General features: G+C 45.3%; 1 protein-coding gene across 1 annotated transcript in view; it reads right to left on the bottom strand.

Annotated features, from left to right (window-relative positions):
- Positions 1–9441: 9441 nt before the first annotated feature.
- TBX5 (T-box transcription factor 5) overlaps positions 9442–23411 on the bottom strand; it is a 49937-nt gene continuing 35967 nt past the window's right edge. Inside the window, exons 8-9 of the mRNA XM_055549997.1 lie at positions 21114–21340; positions 9442–10060 (exon numbers count right to left, since the gene is read on the bottom strand). Of these exons, the coding sequence (XP_055405972.1) occupies positions 9483–10060; positions 21114–21340 (805 nt within the window). The 3' untranslated portion in view covers positions 9442–9482. The remainder of the gene's footprint in view (positions 10061–21113; positions 21341–23411) is intronic.

Raw genomic sequence — 23411 nt, 5'->3', positions numbered from 1 at the left:
CATTGGGAGTGCAGAGTCTTAACCACTAGACCCCTGGGAAGTGCCCCCCCCAAGGTGTTCTTAAGTGCAACTTTCTCTAAGAAGTAAAAAAGTATTCATTGACTTCCATGTATATATCAAGATTAACATTCTCTCCAAGTTGTGAACTGGGGGATTTGACAGGAAGTTTCTGAGCACCCACTTCTTGCCAGGCCCTGAGCTAACCCTCAGGAATCCAGGCACAGGACGGACATGTAATGTCACACTGGACTGAGATCCCCTGGAGGGCGGGGACTATGCTATTTTGGCTTTGCAGTGAGTATACTATAAGTGTCCAACATGGGGATGGAGGAAGTAGAAGTGTTTGTCTATTTCAGCTATGAAAACTTGGGCGAGTGACAGATCCTCTGAGTCTCTATTTGCTCACCTGTAAAATGGGGACCAAAATGATCCCTGCACACTTCCCAGGTCCATTTTGGGAATCTTTTGTACATCTCCCTTTTAGCTTTGACTTCTAAAACACTCAACAGTAGGGACTTCCCTGGTGGTCCAGTGGTTAAGACTCTTTGGCTCTTCCAAAGAAGGGGGTGCAGGTTCGATCCCTGGTCAGGGAACTAAGGTCTTGAACGCTGCATGCACGATACAGCCAAAATGTAAAGAAATTAAAAAACAAAAACAAAAAATACTCAATAGCAAGTGTGGAGCCTAGGCATAATAATCACATAAAATGCTTGAAAAAAAAGTGAAAGTGTTAGTTGCTCAGCTGTGTCCAACTTTTTGAGACCCCAGGCTTCTAAGTCCATGAGATTCTCCAGGCAAGAATACTGGAGTGGGTAGCCATTCCCTTCTCAAGGGGATCTTCCCAACCCAGGGATCAAACCCGGGTATCCCACATTGCAGGCAGATTCTTTACCATTTGAGCCATCAGAGTTCTTAGCATGTAATAAATCCTCAATAATCAGAGCTGTGAAGCACTCTGGAACCTAAACTCCAAGCTTAACTGAAGTTGATAAGGAGAGGGAAAAAGAGACTGGGTGAAATGAGCCTCCTCTCTTTCCCACCTCTGGAAGTGACAGCCTCGATATAATGCAATGAAAGTTGGCGGGGTGGCGGGGGCAGGCAAAGCTGGGGAGACGGCCTGATGTTTAAAAAACAAATGGAAACCTAAAACTCTTTTTATAAACTCTTAATCCACCAAACCAAAGTTTTGGGCCACATGTCTGAGTTAGTCTACATTGACTGAACAAAATGCTGTCCATGGCTTGGAGCTGGCAACTTCATTGGGGTGTATCTGGTTGAGGGTATCAGAGGAGAGGTTAAAGTGGAAGCCTGTTTGAAGGACACAAGCAATTAGCTCAACTGACTAGCTGTTGCTTTACCTCTCTCTGCCCACTTAGCCTTGATCGCTTATTTTGATTTTTCCATGTAGGATGTGGCTGGTGAGTCAGGAAGAAAGGAGAGCTTTCGTTATTTGCCCTTTGCTAAGTTCTTGGAAATATCAAGAATACTTGGCCCTAAAGACAAACCCCAGCTCTGGGCCTAAAAGCTCAGTCCAGATATGTTATATATTTATTCAAGGCAGCAATTGGCCAGGAAACGACTATAAAACACACATTTTGAATAAAAGAGGGAGATTTATGGTGCATTTTCGAATCTGAGTCATATCTCCCTGCCTCCCCCAGGCCTGGAGCCCTTAATCACTAACATACCCCCAGCTTGTACATTCGGTGGGCACAGAATTGCTTCCTTCTGGTCCTGTCCCAGTTAAAGATGTGATGGGGATCATGCTACTTCATCTGACAGTCAGTAAATGAATTGCCAATTCATTCTGAACGGAGATGGGGGCTGGTTTTTTCCTCGGGAAGCAAAAAAAAAAAGTGAGGTCTTTTCATACATATCTTTGATCAGTCGGGACTTGACAAATTATTTTCCTAGGAATTTCTCTATCCTTAATGCCACAGGGGAAAAAAATGGATTTACTCAAAAGAATAGCTTTTATGTTTCAGAAATTAGAGCAATGTAAAAGCTTTTTTTAGGTTCCTTTATATATCTCTCTGCCTCTCTTTCTCTCTCTCCCCTTCTTTTTCTGCAAATGTTTTTTTTTTTTTTCCCCCCAGGAAAAGAAGGCACATACCAGATAGATTTGGGAAACGCCACTGGCAATAGCTAAGCTTTTGGCTAGCTATTTCAATTGCATGAAAGTAACAGAAATGAGGCTGAGTCTCTGAATACAACTGGTATTAAGAAAGCAAAGTCAAATCTTGTGCCCCAAGTTTCCTTCTATACCTGTTTTTCGTTGTTTTTTTCTCCTCTGGACTCCTGTTTTAGGGACAAACCTCAACCTTAAGAATACCTGAATTGTGTTTCAACTATCTCATGCTTATGGTTTAAACATTCACTTACCTGACGGCAGAAGGCTATTTCTATACCAAGGTTTTTATCCACTATGGTACAATCTTTAAAAAGTGTTGAAAACATCAGTGGTACAGGGCCGCTATGGACAGTTGGGCAGGCTGTCCGTGTGAATGACCTGCTAGGAGGGCTGTGCTCTGCTCAGTCTCTATAAGTGGGGGTGGCAGCTTTGAAAAGGAATTCACATTACCGAAGGGAAGCCTGGAGAGTCGTAATTATAATAAAGGGACAATCTGGGGGATGTAGGTGGAAGGAACTAAAAAAGGGTTTTATAAGGGACTAAACTGAATGGGCACTAGTGGTCTTGGTCTGTTCATTTCTCCGCTCAAGATTCTCTCTTGGAGAGGGGAAGAAAGAGGTGCAATAAGCCTTTCTGGGTCACGTGCTCCCACCCTCTTGTCTAAGAAGAGGAAAGCTCTAGATTAACAGTGTTACTCTCCTAGTGCAGGTTTCCTCCAAGAAGACCCTAAAACAAGGATTTGGGTGCAGTGGTCTACTTGAATGGAGAGAGACTCAAGATAAGGAAGGGAAAGAAACCAGTTGGGGTGTGGTAACAAGCAGGTCGAGCTTCCCAGGGGGTGCAGTGGTAAAGAATTCGCCTGCTAGAATTCTCCTGCAAGAGATGCAGGAGACCTGGACTTGATCCTCAGGTCAAGAAGATCACCTGCAGAAGGAAATGGCATCTTACTCCAGTATTCTTGCCTGGAAAATCCCACGGACAGAAGAGCTTGGTGGGCCACAGTCCATGGGGTCACAAAGAGTCAGACACGGCTGAGCGACTAAACAGCAGGTCACCTTTGTGAGCAAGTGGGACTCAGTCCCCCTCGGGATCCTGTAAGAGACTGTAAAACAAACTAAAAGTGGTCCCATCGAAGGGACAGAAATCTGAGATATTTACAAGGTAGTTCTCTGGTCCTTCATTACTTTTCCCTGGCCAAGCACATGCCTAAGGCTAGAGAAAGATGTCAAAAACAGAGAGACTCAGATGCAGGAAGCTAGACCATCCACCCAATCTGCAAGTAACCCAGAGGATGGACCCAGGAGACAGAGCTGGGCACTGACCCAGCCATTTGCTGTGCCCACCAAGACTACACACAATGCAAATGATATAAACCCTCCCAAAGATTCAGGGTGCAATCTCCAAAAGAAGGAAGAACAGATGCAGGGAGGTCACAAAATACCAAATACCCATCACACAAGGAATCTGGAACAAATGCAGTTTGTCTGGATGTTGGCCCCATCTCTGCCATTAAGTACCCTCTTGGCCTCAGGCAAGGCACTGCCTCCACCCTGGAGACATTCGGACCTTCGTTTCCTCTTCTCTAAAGATCAGTAGAGTATGAACACCTGACATTTCCAGGGACCTAAACCTCAGGATTAGAAATGGGGCTTCCTGGAAAAGAATCTGAAAGAATAAATATATATAAACTGAATCATGTTGTTATACACCTGAAACAGCACAACATTGTAAATTAAATTCAATTAAAAATAAATAGACAAGGGACTTCTTTAGTGGTCTAGTTTGTGCGCTTGTGTGTATGTGTGTGCACATGTGTGTATGTATGTATGTGTATGCTTGTGTATATGTGTTTTTGTCTTATGTGTGCGTGCTTGTGTCCTTGTATATGTGTATATCTGTGTGTTCATGTGTGTGTGCACATGTGTGTACGTATTATGTGTATGTGTATGTATATATGTGTATATGTGTTTTTGTCTTATGTGTGCGTGCTTGTGTCCCTGTATATGTGTATATCTGTGTGTTCATGTGTGTGTGTGCACGTGTGTACGTATGTATGTGTATATGTACGTATGTGTATATGTGTTTTTGTCTTTTGTGTGCGTGCTTGTGTCCTTGTATATGTGTATATCTGTGTGTTCATGTGTGTGTGTGCACATGTGTGCTTGTGTCTGTGTGTGTACATGCCTGTGTGTATTCATTAACAAGAGACCAGTTCTCTCAGGACAATAGTTTGACCCAATAAGAGCACCAAGCCTCCAAAATTCAACCCCAAAAAACGGAGCCAGAGAAATATCCAGATTCCTCCTCGTTTCTGCCAAGGAGAACATTCCACACTCAGCAGGCAGCCACCTTGGACTGGTACCCAGCTCTGTCACTGCCCACTGCCACCCCTTACAGAATCTCCATCTCTTTATCCTCAAAGCAGATAATGGTGACTCACCTTCCTCACAAATTCCATTTGGTCAATGGCCAAAAAATAAATGTGATTTTGTTTCACTAATTCTATTCCTAATTATAAAGATAATTCATCTTCATCTCAAAAAATAGAAAATATCCAAATACACAGAGAAACTTTAAACACCCACAATTCTCATCAGTACCAACAATTCTCATCACTGTTATTATTGCATTCTACATCCTGGTTTTTCTCTCCTGAGCATGAACGAATGCAGATGCAGTTAATAAAATTGAGGTGCTGGTGGGCATGGTACTTGTGACCCATTCTTTCAGTCACAATGGATATTGAGCCTCTCCTTCAAATTGTCTTCATAAATGTGTTTCTTAATGGAAAAGCGGTATTGCACTGTCTGCTTGGACATTAATTTATTTACCCCAACTCCAGTTGTCTCCAGTTTTGTATGATTAAAGTAATCATAATGAGATGGCTGGGTGGCATCACTGACACGATGGACGTGAGTTTGAGTGAACTCCGGGAGTTGGTGATGGACAGGGAGGCCTGGCGTGCTGCGATTCATGGGGTCGCAAAGAGTCAGACAAGACTGAGCGACTGAACTGAACTGAACTGAATGAACATCCCAGAAAATAAATATTTGAGCACACCCCAGATTATGACCTTCGGACCAATTAAATGATTGTCCAGTTAAATGATTAGCACATTTTTAAGGCTTTTGACTATTTTGCTAAACTTTCCTCCCAAATGGTTTATCTATCTTCATTCCAGCCAGGAGTCTATGAAATTTCCTATTTTCTCATTAGTATCATCATCATCATCATCATTATTATTTGGCTATGGCAGGTGGTTTGTGGGATCTTAGTTCCCTGACCAGGGCCCTGACCAGGCCCTCAGCAGTGAAAGCTCCATGTCCTAACCACTGGACCACCAGGAAATTTCCTGTATTATAATTATTATTAAAATATGAATTCGCTAAGTCAATGAATAAAAAGTTATATGTAACTTGCATTTCATGGATCAAAGTCTTTCTTTATTAAGCATGTACTGAGATAGGGACTTAACTGGACATGTCCAGAGATAATTATCTCAAACCTCACAACAGTCCCTTGAAGCAGGTAAAAGAGGTCCTTTTCGTGACCGAGGAAGCCAAGGCTTGGACAGACTTAGGTTCCATGCTGAGCTCTGTCACACTGTTGGGAGTGCTCCCAAGCTCTCTGGGCTCATACTAATGGTCAGAGTGTCTGATGGCTCTGGTGCTCCTCTGCCTCATAACTTTAAGTCCCACACTTGAGTGCTCAGTGTTGGACAAGGAAGCCAGAAGGACGCTGTACTGTTCCTCTCCCAAGTACAAAGAAGCCCACCAGCTCACAAATCCTGTCTGTCCTCTGCAGCTATGGAAGCCCACCAGCTCACGAATCCTGTCTGTCCTCTGCAGCTATGGTGAGAAACTGGAAAAGACCTTAACACCATCAGTAGGTCTTCGACAGATAAGAGTATCTTTCACACAGGTTGGGACTCCAACACATGCTTGTTGAACAAATGAATAAAGGTAGACTCGGTGATTACTATCCATTCATGAACCTGTAGCTCATTCCTCCACCCCCATTTCTGCCTCAGGACCTTTGCACAAGCTGTTCCCACTGCCTGAAAGGTTTTCTTCCCAACTTTTCACGTGGCTAATTCCTACTCATCATTCAGGGCTCAAAACCCAGGTTAGGACTCCATGTTTTATTTCTTTAGGACATTATGCACACTGCTTTCATAGTTCTCCCTGCCTTTGCAATTACTCATTAAGAAGACAATTACCTAAGGGCTGTTTCTCTCAGTAAAACCATAAACTCCAGGATGACACAACCTCTATCACCTTGTTCATCACTGTGTCCTCCATGCTTACTCCTTGTCCAGTCCAGAGCAAGCATCCACGAAAGATATTACAGAAATATAGTCATTTGTGTTGTGTCTTTTTTAATTTTTAAATATTTTTTTAATGTGGGCCACTTTAAAAGTATTTTTAGAATTTGTTACAGTATGCTTCTGTTTTATGCTTTGGTTTTTTTGGCCATGAGGCATGTGGGATCTTAGCTCCTCGACCAAGGATCAAACCCACATCCCCTGCCTTGGAAGGCAAAGTCTTAACCCCTGGACCACAAGGGAAGTCCCCAGTGTTGTGTCTTTTGACATCTAAACAATGATAAGACTACATGAATCTTTGGATATGACATCCTTAAACCTACCAATTTAGTATAAAGGTCCTTTATTACCACTGTTTGGAAGCCAAAGAGGTCAGTTAGCTTCTGTTATGGAAGGACAGTGTCCCCTTTTTGATTTATGAAGCTTGGACATATTTTTAATGACTCTCCAAAGAAGCGACTGTTTGAGTGCTGGAGATAGGAGTGTTAACTCAGTATTCTTGTGATGCTCTTGAGAAAGACTAAGACTGCTTATCTTGTGTAGTTGGTTAATTAGTTGGGAAGGTAAGTTTTTCAAGTCCCCTTTATTAACTCATGAGAGTAAATATCTATTTAGAGTACAGTCAGAACTTCTCCAGTAAAACTTAACTCATTCATTCTCTGTGGGGACAGGAAGGCCATTGACCTAGTTCCTCCATCGTACTTGAGAGAAGCTGAATTGTCATCTCTTTATAATTAATTCACACTTTCTGGGAGTTCTCTGCTAGGAAAGGTCCAGGGGGACCCAATTAAATGAATAATTTGGAATCAACAAGGCAGGTTTTCCTGTTTTAAGGCAATGTGACATATTTGATGGTTCTAGATCATTTGAAAGGTATGGGCACCAAAATTATAAAAATAGAAAAAAAAATGGCAGCACTAAACTCGTTACTGGTTTGCTGCTCTGTTTTGCCCTGTAAGTGTCAGGACAAACGCATACATCCTAAATCTGTGGGCTTTGAGTAAATATCCACAGAAGGTTCAGAAAGTTACCTGAATTGGGGACCTCTGAAACAAGTCATTGCAGTAAATTAACTCAAAGAAAGAAATCTTTCAGAAAACCAAGGAGTATTAGGTATGGCCAATATCTTTTTTTTTTTATCAGTTAGGATTCCTGATTTTTCTTTTCCAGTGCCGACTCAAATTCAGTTAAAACAAATATCTCCATTCCAGAAGTCTAAGTCAGTGGATAAACACATTCAGCTCCATCATGCTTGAATACAGGATTCCAAACACCCCTGAGAACAGCTGGAGAAAGCAGATGGGGCGAAAAATTCACCTGCCAGACAACTTCTTCTGTTTCCTCCACTGACTCTCCTCTCAATTCAGTCCATTGAAAGAACACAGGGGGAAAAAATGGGTGTTCAAGTCCCTTGTACTTTTTAAAGCACATGGTATTTATTAGGCATTAACTGGCACACAAATATACGAAACGAGTACTTAATTCTCATCCCACCCCGCCCTTAGCAACATAAAAAGACATAATCGCAGAAAGACACTGACATGACAAACAGCCTCACACACTCTTACGTACTTGAACATACGCAGTCTCACATATTACCCTGTTCTCTTTATTAGGGTCAGTTTAAAAAAAAACACAATAACTTTTTTTAATCATGAAAGCAAAGCACATTTGAAAGGGAAGGAAAAATGCAAACTTGGTTTTGAGTATCAATAAAATTAAAAGCTTTTGGCCAGCTCCCATGCTGGATTCCGTTTCAGGTTATTACTTAATTAGAACTCCTATTTATAAATAAATAGTACCAGTAAAATATTACATCTGAAGAACCCTGCAATAACATTTTACTTACACACGTTTTTTTAATACCATTTTCTGCTTTCAGTAACCACAGTTTAGGGTCTGCATTTGCTGCTGGTGTGATGTCTTTGGAGAATGTGCCTCAGTGAATAAGTCTGGCTTCTTCTTTAGGGATGGTGGTGCTGCTTTTGCATCCAGTTTGGGTCATCGGTGGCGGTGATGGAGGTTTGGAAGCTGGGGGCTGGCTTTGTTGTTGTTGGTTTTTTTTTTTTTTTGGTTATCAGGACGAATATTTATTTTGGCTTTTTCACAATGCTTGTCAGCACAGAGCTTGCGCCTTCCTTATCACAGTTCTGCCCGCATGTAAACCGGGGCTTTTTAAGTTTTTCAAAGCGAGACTTCCGGTTGGGAAGGTATAGGCCACGTTTCAGCGGGCGGGAAGGACGCGGAGACGGGAGGGCCGAGGGAGATAGGATGCCAGATGGAGTCCAGCGTTATCCTGACCCCACTGGTGGGCAGGAGGCAAACCTGGACTCTGTGAGGATAGGGAAGGGAGGCCAAGATCAGAGAGAAGCTGGGACGCAGGGAAGCTTGGCAGAAACATCCCTGGCAGAGGTAGGTAATTTCTTAGTCAAGAGGGAGGGTGGCCAATTTAGGTTTGGGGGGTTAGAGGAGTATTTGAGGGGAACCCCACAAGTACATATCTTGAAACATACTTGCCTCAGACCTCCCCCAAATAAGGGACTGGGTCCCATTAAGAAAATTGAAAGAAAAAAAATATATTATTATTTATTATATAACAACGTCAACATTAACACCAAGACAGGGAAGGACTCCAACTACGCATGAGGATCAAACACTCCAGGAGGCAGGACTTTCTGGAGTCCAAAAGAAGAAATCAGGGAGGGCGTCCTGGAGGTGGTGTGATTGTGGCCGGTCGAGGAGGGTGGCGGTCGTGGAGGGGGGTGGGGGGGGGACGGGGACTCATCTCTTCTTGTCGTTTTTTAGTTTTGAGACAAAACAAAGTCACATTTTTTGAATTGTGGTTTCAAGCGACTGATTACATCAGTGTCGGGGTGGGGGGGTGTGGGGGCAGGGGCAGTTCTCAAGTGCAGACGTGAACGTGGGGTGAAATGAGACATCTCGTCCGTGGGGTTCTCCCTGTGGCTGTCTCTCTCTCCCTCTCTCTCCCCTCCCTCTGGAAATGGCAGAAGAGGAGCAGGCCTGGCCTTAGCTGTTGTCATTCCACTCTGGAACCATGCCGACTCCGTGCACGGCGGAGTGGTACTGATGTGGGGACAGGGTCCTTGGTACACCATGAGAGTACAGAAACTCCGATGCCTGAAGGCTGCCCGGGGACTGGAGGCCAGTCTGAGGCCCGCATTGCCTGACCACAGGCTGGTGGGCCACGGAGGTCTGGTGCTGGAACATTCCCTCTCCGAGCTGCGGGGAGCCGTGGTTGGCCATGCCGGCCAGCCGGGGGACCAGGGGCCCCGAGGTGAAGTGGGCGGAGAAGTGCTGATAGGGTAGCCTGTCCATGGGCTGCACGGTGGTGACCGTGCAGCTGCTGTATGAGGACATACTGGGCCAGGCGTTGCAGCTAATGTCCTCCAGGCTGGGCACGGGCTCGCTGGGGGGCGCGGAGCTGGCATACATGCAGGCCTGCCGCTGAGCTGACTCTGTCCGGTAGGAGGCACCCAGGCCCTGCTGCTGGGGGTAGCCAGAGCGGTAGAAGGGGTCCTCCTCACTAGGTGATGTCTCCATGTAGGGCTTCTTATAGGGATGGTCTGTGCTGGAACATTCTTCATCTGTGGGAAGACAGGACGACAGACACCTATGAGGCCAGGGACCAGCCACCCCACAGCTCAAGGCTGAGACAGCCATTTGGCCCAAGGATGGAAGGATTAAGTCTGGAAGATGATTAGCTCCAACCTCCGTTCTGATCATTAAGGGGATGGCCTGTCACGGCTAAGACTTTGGGCTACGGAGCCCTAAGCAAACAGTTTGACCTTTCCGAGCCCAGTTTCCTTTTTAAAAAATAAATTTCAGTGTATTCCCTCAGTAGAACATTAATGCAATTGTTGTAGAAGACGCTTTGTATAGTTTCTAGTAAGCTGGGGAGATTGAGCTCAGCTTCTTCACCTATAAAATGGAAAGAGTCATAACGGCACTAGAAAGGGAAGCTCTAATGAAATAGGAAAATATAGCTTAAGTACTTAGTCCTGAGCTTGGTACAAGGAAACGTTCAATAAATGACAATTATTATTATTCTCTTCCTCCCCAGCATGTAAATTTCAGGAAGGCAACATATGGTCTGGAATACCCATCACTATCTTCCCAGAACCTGGGGCTTATACCCAATAACCACAATAACAACAGCATCAACCATAACAATAAAAACACTACAGGGCTTACTGTCTGTCACTGTTCTGAGTACTCTTCATGAGGTCACCCATTTAATCTCAACAACCCCATGAGGTGGGTTCTCTTAGTATCCTCATCTTACAGATGAGAGAAAGGAGACACACAGAGGTTGAGAAACCCACCTGTTGCACCATGGTGACCTGCATAGGAAGTCCAAAAAGGAGGGGATACATGTATATGTGAGGCCGATTCGTTTTGCTGTACAGGAGGAACTAACATGGCGTTGTAAAGTGACTGTAAGGAGAAGGGGATGACAGGAGATGAGATGGCTGGATGGCATCACCGATTCGATGGACATGAATCTGAGCCAACTCCGGGAGATAGCGAAGGACAGGGGAGCCTGGTGTGCTCAGTCCATGGAGTCGCAAAGAGTCAGACATGACTGAGTGACCAAACGACAACAATAATAAAAAAAAACTTGCCCATGGTCCTCTATGGCTGATAAACAGTGGAGTTGGGATTAGCATCCTAGGAATCTGATGATAAAATCCCTGCTCTTCAATCCATGCTAGACATTAAGACATGCAGCAAATACTTCTGGAATGGATGGAACAGTGAGTGGACAGACGGATTCATGGATGGAAACTGGAATGAATCCCCAAAACCCCTTCCTGACATCTCATGTGAACAAGGGCCCAGTTAGGATCGGTGGAGTTGGTAACGGACACGGTAATTGGTACAGTACAATTACTGCGTCACCGTTTCCTCGCCAAGCAAGTCACTTCCCTCCTGTGGGCACTAATTAATCCCTAAGAGAGAGCAATGGAGAGAGAGTTCTGTCTCTGGAAGAGGGTCTCCCTTAACCACTTTGGGGTCACCGACCCCCTTGGGTTCTAACAAAAGTGGTGGGCTCTCTCCTAGGAAAAAAACACTGAAGGACAACATTTTGAGAACTGTACGCATAGACAAAAGCAATGCATACAACTTCAAGGGGCTCAAAGACTCCCTAAGATGCAGACCTCAGTTAAAAAACCTAGACATGCATGAGCCTGACTCTGGCCCTTTTACTTAATATCGGTGGGACACTACCAAGGTATCTGCCATCTCTGGGACTCCTTTTTACCATCTTCGAATCAGAGTCAGCAATACTTACCTCACTGGGCAACTCAGGCATAATAATATCGAGCATGGAAATCTCCTGTATCCATCACCCAGGGCAGCTCGTGTTGCCAGGGTAACACCACCTGTGTCCTGGCAGACCCCATCCGTAATAACACACCTCCAGGTGTTTCCTTCAGGGGAAGCAGTCCTAGGGAGTTTCTACCGAGGCATAAACCTCACACGGATTCATTCCTTGGCTGGGATTTTACTCCCCAAGCTGGAGATTTTTCTTTCCTCACTTCCGATCTCCTTCTAATGAACAACACCAAGAAATATGCCGATAATAATTGAGAACTAGACTTAGAAAACAGAGTCTTTTCCCAGCTGTGCTGTCAAATGGTGATACGGTCTGGGTAAACCACTCTATCTTTCATGCCTAAACTTTACAATAAAAGAACATACTTGCCTCTTTAAAAAAAAAAGTCTATATAAAAAAAAGGAAATATGCCATGTTTGGGCTGTGAAGAAAAGTGAAACCCTGGGACACTCTCACACCTGTGAGCACAATGATGGTTGATGGCAGGACATAGGACTAAATAAGGAAGGAAATAAAAGCTAGAATTTATTGAACACCTACTAAGTGACCTAACTCCAATCTCACCATCATTCCTCGAGGTGGCTGTTCTCATTCTCGGCTCTTAGAGGCAGAAACCAAAGCTCAGAGAAGTGACCTGCTCAAGGCCACGCAGCTGGGAAGGAGTGGAAGCTGGAATCAAAGACATGACTAATTCACTTTGCCGACTGCACCTTGCCTCCAGCTCTCTAGATTTCTACTATCCAATGCCGCTCCTTCAGCCTCCCAACAAATACTGACTGAGCCCTCACCAAGCCCCTACCAGGCGCTGGTCAACTGCTGCGGTCCTGCTCAAAGCACATCCTTGGCTCCTCTCCATCCTCCCCCGTCCAGGGGCAAGGGAACGAGGGCAGGACCTACAAGAGCAGGAGGCTGACACTGTGATGAGCAGGTAGTCCTTAGGGGTAAAGCTTCAAGTTAGTCTTCTCCCCCCAGTAAGTCCCACGGCTTAGCACTGGACTATAAGCCAAGAGCCCATGCCAAGTAGGGTAGCTTGGATGTGGGTTCCACCCAACACCTCCACTCTCATCATTCTCCAGGTGATACCCCCAGGAACATCCAAAATCTCCCCCCAAACGTGTATCTTCACATCTAGGTTGTACCCATCTAATAGCAAGCACTTATTTTCAGCTAAACTTTTTCTGGGACACATCTGCGACCCATAGGATACTCAAACACTGGTCCCCCAAAATTGAAAACTGCAATAATTTTTCCTCCAGGTGTTCTAACTACATGATGCCAACCATCCAGATGTTTGAGGACATCCAGATGAGCAAGGGTCCATATTTTTCACTTTTCAACCTAGCATTTTGGGGGCATCTTAAGGACACTGCTACACATCATTTATTTATTTATTTTTGTCCTGGCCACCTCCTCCTTCAATTCCTTCCCTCCATTCCTCCTTCCCTCCACCCCTCAGATCCATAAATCTGAATGTTTCCATTGTTGCTGGAATCATAACCTTTGGGTTTTCCATTTAACCAGGGCGTTCCCCTTTTCAATAATACAAAGTACAGCTGCAGGGTACCCTTGGCAAGAGAAAAAAAAAGGCAAACTAACCAGTCCCAAGTTTCTGATCCCCTTCCAGATTGGTTACAAGTAAAACAAGGAAGGATAATATGAAAAAGGCCAGAGCCACATTTTTGAAAATCGTAAAATTACACATTCCAAGGCTTAATACTCCAAAGATCTGATGCAGAGTCCTAAGAAAAACTTGATGCCGGGTTATTGACGGAAACAGGACTTAAGCATTCTCCAGTTTCTCTTGATCCTCATCATACTCTAACGAAATTCCAAAGCCAGGATCAAAACTTCACACTGGTCATGATAAATGCTTGGGATGTAATCTCTGTGTTTATTTTCGTGATGGCTTGGTTTCTATCTTTTTATTGGAAGCCTGATAACTGATCAACAGCAAATACATCTGTCCCAGCCGAGTCCTGCTTATCTTCCACAGTTGGGGGAATGGGCTGCAGTCAAAGGTCAAGTCCTCGATGAGATGAGTCCACAGCTTGCTTTCAGAAAGCTGTATATGGGTGGTCAATTACACTTCAAGTGTCTGAAACCCAGCTGAGTCCCTTGGATAACAGTAAAGCTCTTCCTGATTCTTACCACCAATCACCACGCCACACCGTGAAAAACCCTAGTGCCTGGCATGTTTCCAGATGTTGTTGATTCTGGATAAAATGGCTTTAATGATGAATCCAGGATACAGATTTTAGGGCACTGAGTTATGTCTCTTGACTCACTGGATACATAACCTTGGGCAAACCCCTAGACCATTCCAATCTCAGATCTTGTTTGTATTATACACAGGGTGCTAATGTGCTAAGTCACTTCAGTCGTGTCCAAATCTTTGAGACTTCATGGACTGTAGCCCACCAGGCTCCTCTGTTTGTGGGATTCTCCAGGCAAGAATACTGGAGTGGGGTGCCATTCCCTTCTCCAGGGGATCTTCCCAACCCAGGGATCAAATCTGAGTCTCCTGTGGCTCCTGTATCAAAGGCAGATTCTTTACCACTGAGCGGTCAGGGAAACCCATTATACATGAGAATGATAGATAAATTTCATGTAGGAATTGAGATAATAATAGTGCAGTCTAGTTTCTATTTTCCTTGTATTTAAACTAAGTATTCCAATCTTATCTGTCCAAGTAATACAATTCTACTCTCTTTCCCCTCTTGGAAGACTGGATAGACGGCTCTGTGAAGGTCGTCTGATACTGGAAGGTATTTGGGTGAACTCCAGAGCTAGGAAACTCACAAAGCTAATTTCAAATCTCTGATCCCATTGAGCAAAGATTGTCACCACTGCCGAACAGGTCACTTCCCTTGCTGATGGAGTTCATTCAGATGAAAGATTGTGGGGGAGTCTTCACAGATAAAGACACTGGAGGCAGAGAGATAAAATGCCACTCCTTAGCTGAGTGACCTTTGCCAAGTCAGAAGTAGAACTCTAATTCAGGCCTTATGACTCTGAACAATGCTCTTTCTGATAGATGGCCCCAGCCTTTCAGCCTTCAGGAAACCCAGTGTGTTCAGAGACTATGAACAGGTGGTAACCTTGATTCTTTGGATGGATGAATGAATGGATGGATGGATGGATAGATGGATGGACAGATGGATGGACAGATAGAGAGATGGAAGGACAGATGGATGAATAGATGGATGGGTGGATGGATGGATGGATGGATGGGTGGATGGATGGGTGGATGGGTAGATAGATGGATGGACAGATGAATGGATGGATGGACAGATAGATAGATGGAAGGACAGATGGATGAATGGATGGGTAGTGGATGAATAGATGTATGGATGGACAGACAGATGGATAGATAGTTGGATGGATGGATGGATTGGTGTGTATGTGTTTGTCCCCATGTTGTTAGCTCTTAACCTTAAAGTAAAAAGAACTCGGATGGTACTGTGGGAAGATTGGGAATCAAAGACTCCAGTTCAAATCTCGTGAGCCACTATCCAAAGCCATGGGATGTACTGACTTGCTTGCTATCAGTCTCCCCCAGTAAGAATACAAGCTTCCTGGGAATAGAGACCTTTGCCATCTCTCTCCCCTTATCTTCAGCATACAGCACAGCACCTGGTACAAAGTAAGTGTGCCATTAATATTTATTTGATGACTGCAGCCTGGATCGGCCACTCATCAGCCACATAACCTTGGGAATCTATCCCAAGCTCTTATTTCTCTATTTGCCTCCTATTTGCCATGGGGGTGGAAGGCATCTCCTGTGACTCAAAGACTACAGGGAGACTCCAGTGAAGGAAAGGGTGTGGGGTTGCTCTAAAAACCAAGGAGGCAGAGGAAATGCAAAGCCCTTGACGGTACCCAATTCCTCTCCCCTTTCCCCCTCAGTATCCAGTGCAGTAACTGGCTTTGCTAAAACTTTTATTTGGGTCGCCTCTGGTTTCCAGTGCTTGGGGAGAGCTGTCAGGGTGGGAAGGAGAGAGAAAGACAGACAAGTGGTCTCCCAGGCCCGGGTGAACTGGATGTGATTGAGTGGCGTTGATAAAACACTTTCCCAGCTTTTTTGGCTCCTCCCATCAGGAGAGATAGTTTGGAGACAGCTGGGTCCAAACACAAGGGGCCCCCCGGCTGGCCTGGTCCTTTGACATTTCACTGGGGCTGCCTCCTGGGCCGGTTGGAAAGGAGACAGACAATGAGGGGAAGTCAGATAGTGGGGCAGGCAGGGGCCAGGGTGGGAGAGAAGCCACCCATGGAGTTATCACTTAACGGGAGTCCCAAACTGGAAGGAAACCTCGGCTGATTCCTTATCGCTTTACAATGGAGGCTGATGATGAATTGCTTTTTGTCGTCTCCGAGGCAGGCAGGCAGGACAGATGGAGCTTGGCTGGAATGTTCTCTGTCCCTAGGAGCTGTCTTTTCTGGGTGGAGGAAGGCAAGAGGGGCAGAGGTTTCTGCAAAGTTAAAATGAGCCCTGCACCCCAAGTGCACAGACCTCAGAATGAATCAGGGGGTGGAGCTGCTTACTCGCTGGGTGACTCTGTGCCAGTTACTCCGTCTCTCTGAGCCTCAGGGTCCACATCTGTCAAAGAGGGGGCAATCCTTCACCTTGTTATCTGCAACCAGTCACAACATCCTGACTCCTCTGGCATCTCCAGCTCTTCTCCACACTCCTTGGTCTGAGCCATCACCATCTCACACACCTTGGAGCCTATGAACCATCTCTGGCATCAGTTCAGTCACAGCAAAGGACTGGCTCAAAACAAAACCAGAATCACATCCCTCATGGATTCAAACCCCTGCAAAGGCCACGTGTCAGTGTTAAGATAAAATCCGAACCCTTCAAAGTGGCTCACAAGGGCTGGCATTGTGCTGGTCCCTGCCTTTCTCAGCAGCCTTCTCTCCCATCACTCTTCCCTGTTCTGTCTTCAAACCATGCTGGCCTTATGTCCACTCCCCCAGTGAGAGGGGGCTCCCCATTTTCCAAGGGTCTGCTCTTCTCTATGCCTAGACACCCACTTGGTTCCCCAATCTCATATCTGACACCCACTCTCCACAGACCTCAACTTAAATTCTTCCCTGAGACCCCACTCTAGTCCAATAATCCACTTGGCTGTTTTTTCTTTAATAACTTTTTAAAAACACTTATTTATTTGGCTGTGTCAGATCTTAGTTACAGCATGATGCCCAGATTCGGCTGCCCCGTGGCATACAGGATCTCAGTTTCCCAACCAGGGATTAAATTCACGTCCCCTGCATTGGAAATGTGGATTCTCAACCACTGGGCCACCAGGGAAGTCCCCCACTTTGCTTTCTGTTAGCACTTTGTGTATGTCCATAGCATTGGATCTCCACTGTCATCAAACAAGTCAGTAACAAGTCAGAGTAATGTCTGCTTGCAACGGTGTGCATTTCCCAAAGTCAAGACGGCTGTGAGCTCACCTTCAGTAGAGGACTTATAGGTACCAGGTTCTCAAGGGCATCACCGGGATTATCTCATTTCATCTCATGACAACCCTGCAGCGTAAGCGCTACTGTCCTCCCCCATTCTGCAGAAAAGCTGGCTGAGGCTCAGAAAACTGAAGCAAGTTACCCACCATCATGCTGCTGGGAAGTACCAGCTGCTGGGGGAGACTGCAATGGACCAGCCACCAACACCAGCTTTCCCGGGGGCCACCTCAAGTTGATTCCAAGTTCACGCAAGGATCCCAGCAAAGCACCACATGTAGGACAACCACTCCCATCACCCAGAGAGGTTCACAGCCTTGCATTCAAAGCCTTCCTCCTGTATCCTCCAGGAGTGCATTTCCAAGGATGCTGCTATCAATATCGAACCTAAAACAGCACCCTGATTCTTTGTAACTAGGTCTGGCATCAATTTAATCAAAAGAACTCTTTAATTCAAACCTGTGAGCTCTTCATCAGCGAATAGGACCCAATCTCAAGAGCAGATCTCTAGTGGGACGATGAAATTTGGAGACTACAGCTCATAAGCAAAGGTAATGGAGGCAGGTAAGGTGATGGTTCACAGTCCAGGCAGAGTCTGCAGGCCAGGCGTGAGTTCAGACTCTGCCTTCAAGAACCATCAGTTCGGACTTCCCTGGTGGTCCAGAGGTTGAGAGTCTGCCTGCCAATGCAGGGGTCACAGGTTCGATCCCTGGTCTGGGAAGATTCCACATGCTGCAGGGCAACTGAGCCCATGCGCCACAACTTCTGAGCCTGTGCTCTAGAGCCTGGGAGCCACAGTTACTGAGCCCACATGCTGCTATACGGAAACCCGTGCTCCCTAGAGCCTGTGCTCCCCAACAAGAGAAGCCACTGCAATGAGAAGCCCAAGCGCCGCAGCTAGAGAGCAGCCCACTCGCAGCAATGAAGACCCAATGCAGCCAAAATAAATAAGTAAATAAAAATAAATAAAATATTTTTAAAAGTAGCTTTAAAAAAAAAGAACATCAGTGAAGTAAGTCAGAAAGAAAAACACTACTACAGTATATTAACGCATATATATGGAATTTAGAAAGATGGTAACGATGACCCTATATGCTAGACAGCAAAAGAGACACAGATATAAAGAACAGACTTTTGGACTCTGTGGGAGAAAGCAAGAGTGGGATGATTTGAGAGAATAGCATTGAAACATGTATATTACCATATGTGAAATAGATCACCAGTCCAAGCCCGATGCATGAAACAGGGCGCTCAAAGCAGTGCACTGGGACAACCCAGAGGGATGGGATGGGGAGGGAGGTGGGAGGGGGGTTCAGGATGGGGACACATGTACACCCGTGGCTGATTCATGTCAATGTATGGTAGAAACCACTACAATATTGTAATTAGCCTTCAATTAAAATAAATTAATTAATTAAAAGAAAAAAAAAAACAATCATCAGCTCACAATATTCCCTCAAGTTCCCTATTTGTAAAATGGGTTTATATAACAGTGCCTACTTAATAATGTTCCTGAAAAGGTTGTAGCCTGGAACCTCGGCAGGGCTCCCTGAAATATAATATGAAACAGCATCTCTGCACTGGGATCTATGCTCTACAGGACATTCTTAACCCCTGCTTGTGCCTGAAGAGGCATATTGCAGGCATCTGGGCTCTAGCCCATCCAGCAGCGGGTGTGCTGGGAGTCGGGCCAGGGGGCCTGATGGGCTGATGCTGCTCAGGCCTTCCAGATCCAAGAGTTTGGATGGGCTTCATGTAAGTCTGGAAAGCCCGGTCTCACCGGGTCAGCTCCCCAGCCCCATGTTTGGACCCATGACAGCTCTTCCCTCTTTCAAAACGTGACTTTGGTAAATGTCAAATAGCCAGACTGTGTTCCTTTTCTCAGGTCAAAAAAGAAGGTCCAGGCACCACTGGACTTTGAAAGGCGTCGTGTTGGCTGATGGGGCTTTGAGATCCAACAGGGAGCACTCTGATGATGGGACCGTGGACCGTCTGGAGCAAAACAGAGCTGGTTTATTAAGTCAACCTAGCGCTGATTTCATAGCCTCTTCACACCAAGCCAAGGAGACAGGTCCAATTGTGGGCTGCAATCTACAGAGGTCTGTTGTGAGGATTAGAGGCACTGACTAAGTAACTTTCCCCTAATCATAAACATGTGAAAATGGCAAAAGTCAGATTTATCTCACTAGTCTGACTCTAAAAATCACAGGTGTAAGCAGGAGGTTGTACAGTCCCCTCACCTTATGTCTGTCTTCCCAAACCTTCACCTAAATGAGCAGCCGTCTCTTTACTTCCTCCTGGGATTCACTTCGCTGCCACCCATGGGGTGCTCATCAAGCACCAACTGCTCTCAGGAACTTAGCACCATTTACAAAGTGAGAAACTGATGCCCAGAGAGGCTAGGACACCTGCCTGAGGTCATCCAGGAAGTTGGTGGCAGAGTTGAGACTCAAATCTGTTTCCCTGGCCCTACTGCCCACATCCACACCTTCGATTCTGCCTTGGAAAATGTGCCACCAGGAATTTCCTGCCTTAACTTCCCCTCTGGACTCAGATAGCTTAGGAAGAAGTCATCCATTTCTCATTAGGCAAAGGAAATGATGAGATGTCTCAGACAACAACCTAGGAGATTTAAAGAGGGGATGCACAGGAGGCAAAATCTATCATGATTTTCTTTTCTCCCTCTCCGTCTTTTTTTTTTTTTTTTTTTTTTGGTATTGATCTGGAAAATAAAGAAGAGCTCAGAATTCACTTGGGAAAAACCTTGCCCAAGGACTAAACAGCACATCAAATTCCAAGGAGGTTCCCTGGAGTGTAGGTTGTAGGCTTATAATACAACCAAGACTCTGAAAGCATACTCCCTGACTACCCTTGACAACATAAACTTGGCTTTATCCTTTTGGGGTAATATTTCCTTTTCAGCAGCTAAAAAGAATGAGGCTGTTCTAGGGTCATGAAAAGACATCTACAGTGTATGCTACTGTAGAGCACAGGGAACTCTACACAATATTATGTAACAACTTAAATAGGAAAAGAATTTGAAAAAGAATCAAAACATGTATATGTATGACTGATTCACTCTACTGTACACCTTAAACCAACACAACATTGTTCATTAACTATGAAAGTGAAAATCGTTCAGTTGTGTCCGACTCTTTGCGACCCCATGGACTATACAGTCCATGGAACTCTCCAAGCCAGAATACTGGAGTGGGTAGCCTTTCCCTCCTCCAGGGGATCTTCCCAAACGAGGAACTGAACCCAGGTCTCCCGCATTGCAGGCAGATTCTTTACCAGCTGAGCCACCAGGGAAGCCCAAGAATACTGGAGTGGGTAGCCTATCCCTTCTCCAGCAGATCTTCTCGACCCAGGAATTGAACCCTGGTCTCCTGCCCTGCAGGTGGATTCTTTACCAGCTGAGCTACCAGGGAAGCCCTTTCATTAACTATATTCCTATATAAAATAAAAAGTTAAAAAAATACAATATATTCTATAATTTTAAGAAATACAAGTTGCAAAATAGGTACAGTATGATATCAACAATTAAAAGTAAAAGCAAAACTCTGTATTTGTGTGCGTGTGCAAATGTAAATAAATAAATGCGTCTGAACATTTCAAATAAGCTTTCCCCAAGGAAGGGGCTAGAACTTGGCAGAGATGTGTCAAAGGAATCTTTTGCTGTACCAGAATGGTTTGACTCTGTTACATTCTCTCAGTCTCTCAGTGCACTGCCTACATTTTAAAAATAAATATACATGTAGTTAGGTGGATTTCCTTTTTTCAAGGGAAAGAAGAAGAAAAGAAAGTGGCCAGGTGGGCAGCGCAGTCACACTCACCTTTCCTCTTGGTACAATGGTAAATTTGGCTGTGCTCCTGGGGCAGCGGGTATGGGTTGGGTGGGGGCAGGAGGTCCTGGGAGGGGCCAGACACGCCATTCTCACACTGGTACTGGGACCCCAAGTTGGACGAGGCGGACAGAGCTCGAGGCTCACTGCTGAAAGGACTGTGGTTGGAGGCCACTTTCTGTCTCACTGTGCTCCTGGGAACCACAGGATATTCTTTACTGAAAGAGAGAAGATACAAAATGACATCGATCAGTGGCATGATGGAGATCTTTTCATTGTCTGAACCACAGGGTCAAAGAATCCACTGGGGGAAAAAATCACAGAATAAGAAACAAAGGGATCTTTGATGAATGGAGAGATACAGTTATGCTCAAGTGCATCCTATGTCATGGACATATATGTTTGGCCACCATCTTTTCATGTCTTATACATTAGGCAAGTAGGTTCATGAACAGCTCTATACATATGCCAAAAGGTAAATGAGCACCCCCAGTTCAGAATTCCTCCTAAAAATCAACAAACACACATCAGTTGAAATATTCACCCTATTCTAGATGTCTTTGCATTCCCTAACTCAAATGCTAAAGAGCTGAGAAGTCACTACGACTTAACTTCTTGGTCTCCATCTTTAAAATGGGGCTGTGGTCTTTCCCTAACATTAATCAAGAATGGCAGCTGACCATCTAGGGTAGTCACAGAAAAACCTAGGTCACCCCAATCTGAAGAGTTTGCTGCCTGTGCCTTAGAATTTCCTTTTGAGTTGCTGTACTTGTTGCCTCTGACAATACTTCACTTCTCTGTCCCTTGGTTCCCCACCTGTAAAAAAGGGATAATAAACAAAATCTAGGTTCAAAGGATTGTTGAGAGAAGAAATGAGTTAATACATGTGAAAGCCTTTCAGTGGTGTTTGTCACAACAAATGACAGCCGTCAGCAGGACTGTTACAGTTTTGGAGATACAGTGTGGGGGAGGGGGGCAGGAAGAGGAAAAGAAAGAGGTCAGAGGAGATAGAGAACAGAGCCTGGGATCTGAGGAGAGGCAGGTCCAGAGTCGGGTCTCATCTGCACCACTGGACCACAGCCTTTCCAAACCTCAGCATACAATGCCATATGGACAGCCTCTACCAAGGCGCTCAAAATCTGGTCCCTCATACTCTCTTTTTCATTATTTTCATTTCATCTACTGGCTGTGCCGGGTCTTTGTTGCTGCATGGGCTTTCTCTAGCTGCAGCGAGCGGGGGCTACTCTTTGGTTATGGTGCACGGGCTTCTCATCACAGTGGCTTCTCTGGCTGCAGAGGATGGGCTCTAGGTGCGTGGGCTTCAGTAGTTTTGGCACATGGGCTTAGCTGCTCCACGGCATGTGGGATTCTCCCAGACCAGGGATCAAACCCATGTCTCCTGCATTGGCAGGTGGATTCTTCACCTCTGGACCCCCAGGGAAATTCCTGGTCCCTCACACTTTTATGATAGGTCCCCCAAATTCCCTTCCCTTTAGCTTTCAGGTATTCCTATTTTTGTCTTCATAAGAGCTCAGGCAATTCAACAGAAACCTGTCCTGGAAAGAAGGAAAGTGGAGCTGAGTATCACCAAGAGCCCCAAAGGAAACCAGGTGAGTGATGGAGGGACTGAGTGAGAATTTGCAGAGAAGCTCAAAGGCAAAAGGAATAATTGACAGAAATATTCAGGGTATTAAAGAAGAGAATAGTCCAACCCATAACGTTCTCACATCCACTAAGGGAAGAGGGCTGCCAGTGTTTGGGATCAGAAAGGATATCTTGCGCAGGACAGTAACTAGTACAGTGTGGATAAGGTGATCAGCCCATCTTTTCTGGAAAGCAATATGATATCACCCTTTTTTTTTTTTTGGCCACACCATGCAACTTGCAGGATCTTAGTTCCCAGACCAGGGATTCAACCCAGGGCCATGGGAGTGAAATCACTGAGTCCTAACCATCTGATCACCAGGGAATTCCCGATGGCGTTCATTTTTGAAATTTTTAACAAGGTGGACCAAGCAATCCCATTACTATGGATTTTCCTAAGAAGGTAAGTATGAGGATTTTTCTCCACTGCATGGTCTATGAAAGTGCAAGTATTCACTTGCTTGGTCACGTCCGACTCTTTGCGACCCCATGGACTGCAGCCCGTCCAGGCTCCTCTGCCTATTGTATTCTCCAGGCAAGAAGACTGGAGTGGGTTGCCATTTCCTTCTCCAGAACAAAGGGAAGAAACTGGAAGCAATCTAAATGTCCTCATTAATGGCTGAGTCAACTCTGACAGAGCTAGAT

This window comes from Bubalus kerabau, chromosome 16 (assembly GCF_029407905.1).
Source record: "Bubalus kerabau isolate K-KA32 ecotype Philippines breed swamp buffalo chromosome 16, PCC_UOA_SB_1v2, whole genome shotgun sequence".
In the NCBI taxonomy this organism is placed as follows: domain Eukaryota; kingdom Metazoa; phylum Chordata; class Mammalia; order Artiodactyla; family Bovidae; genus Bubalus; species Bubalus kerabau.
The sequence above is the reverse complement of the archived record's forward strand: the minus strand, read 5'-3'. Positions and strand labels throughout refer to the sequence as shown.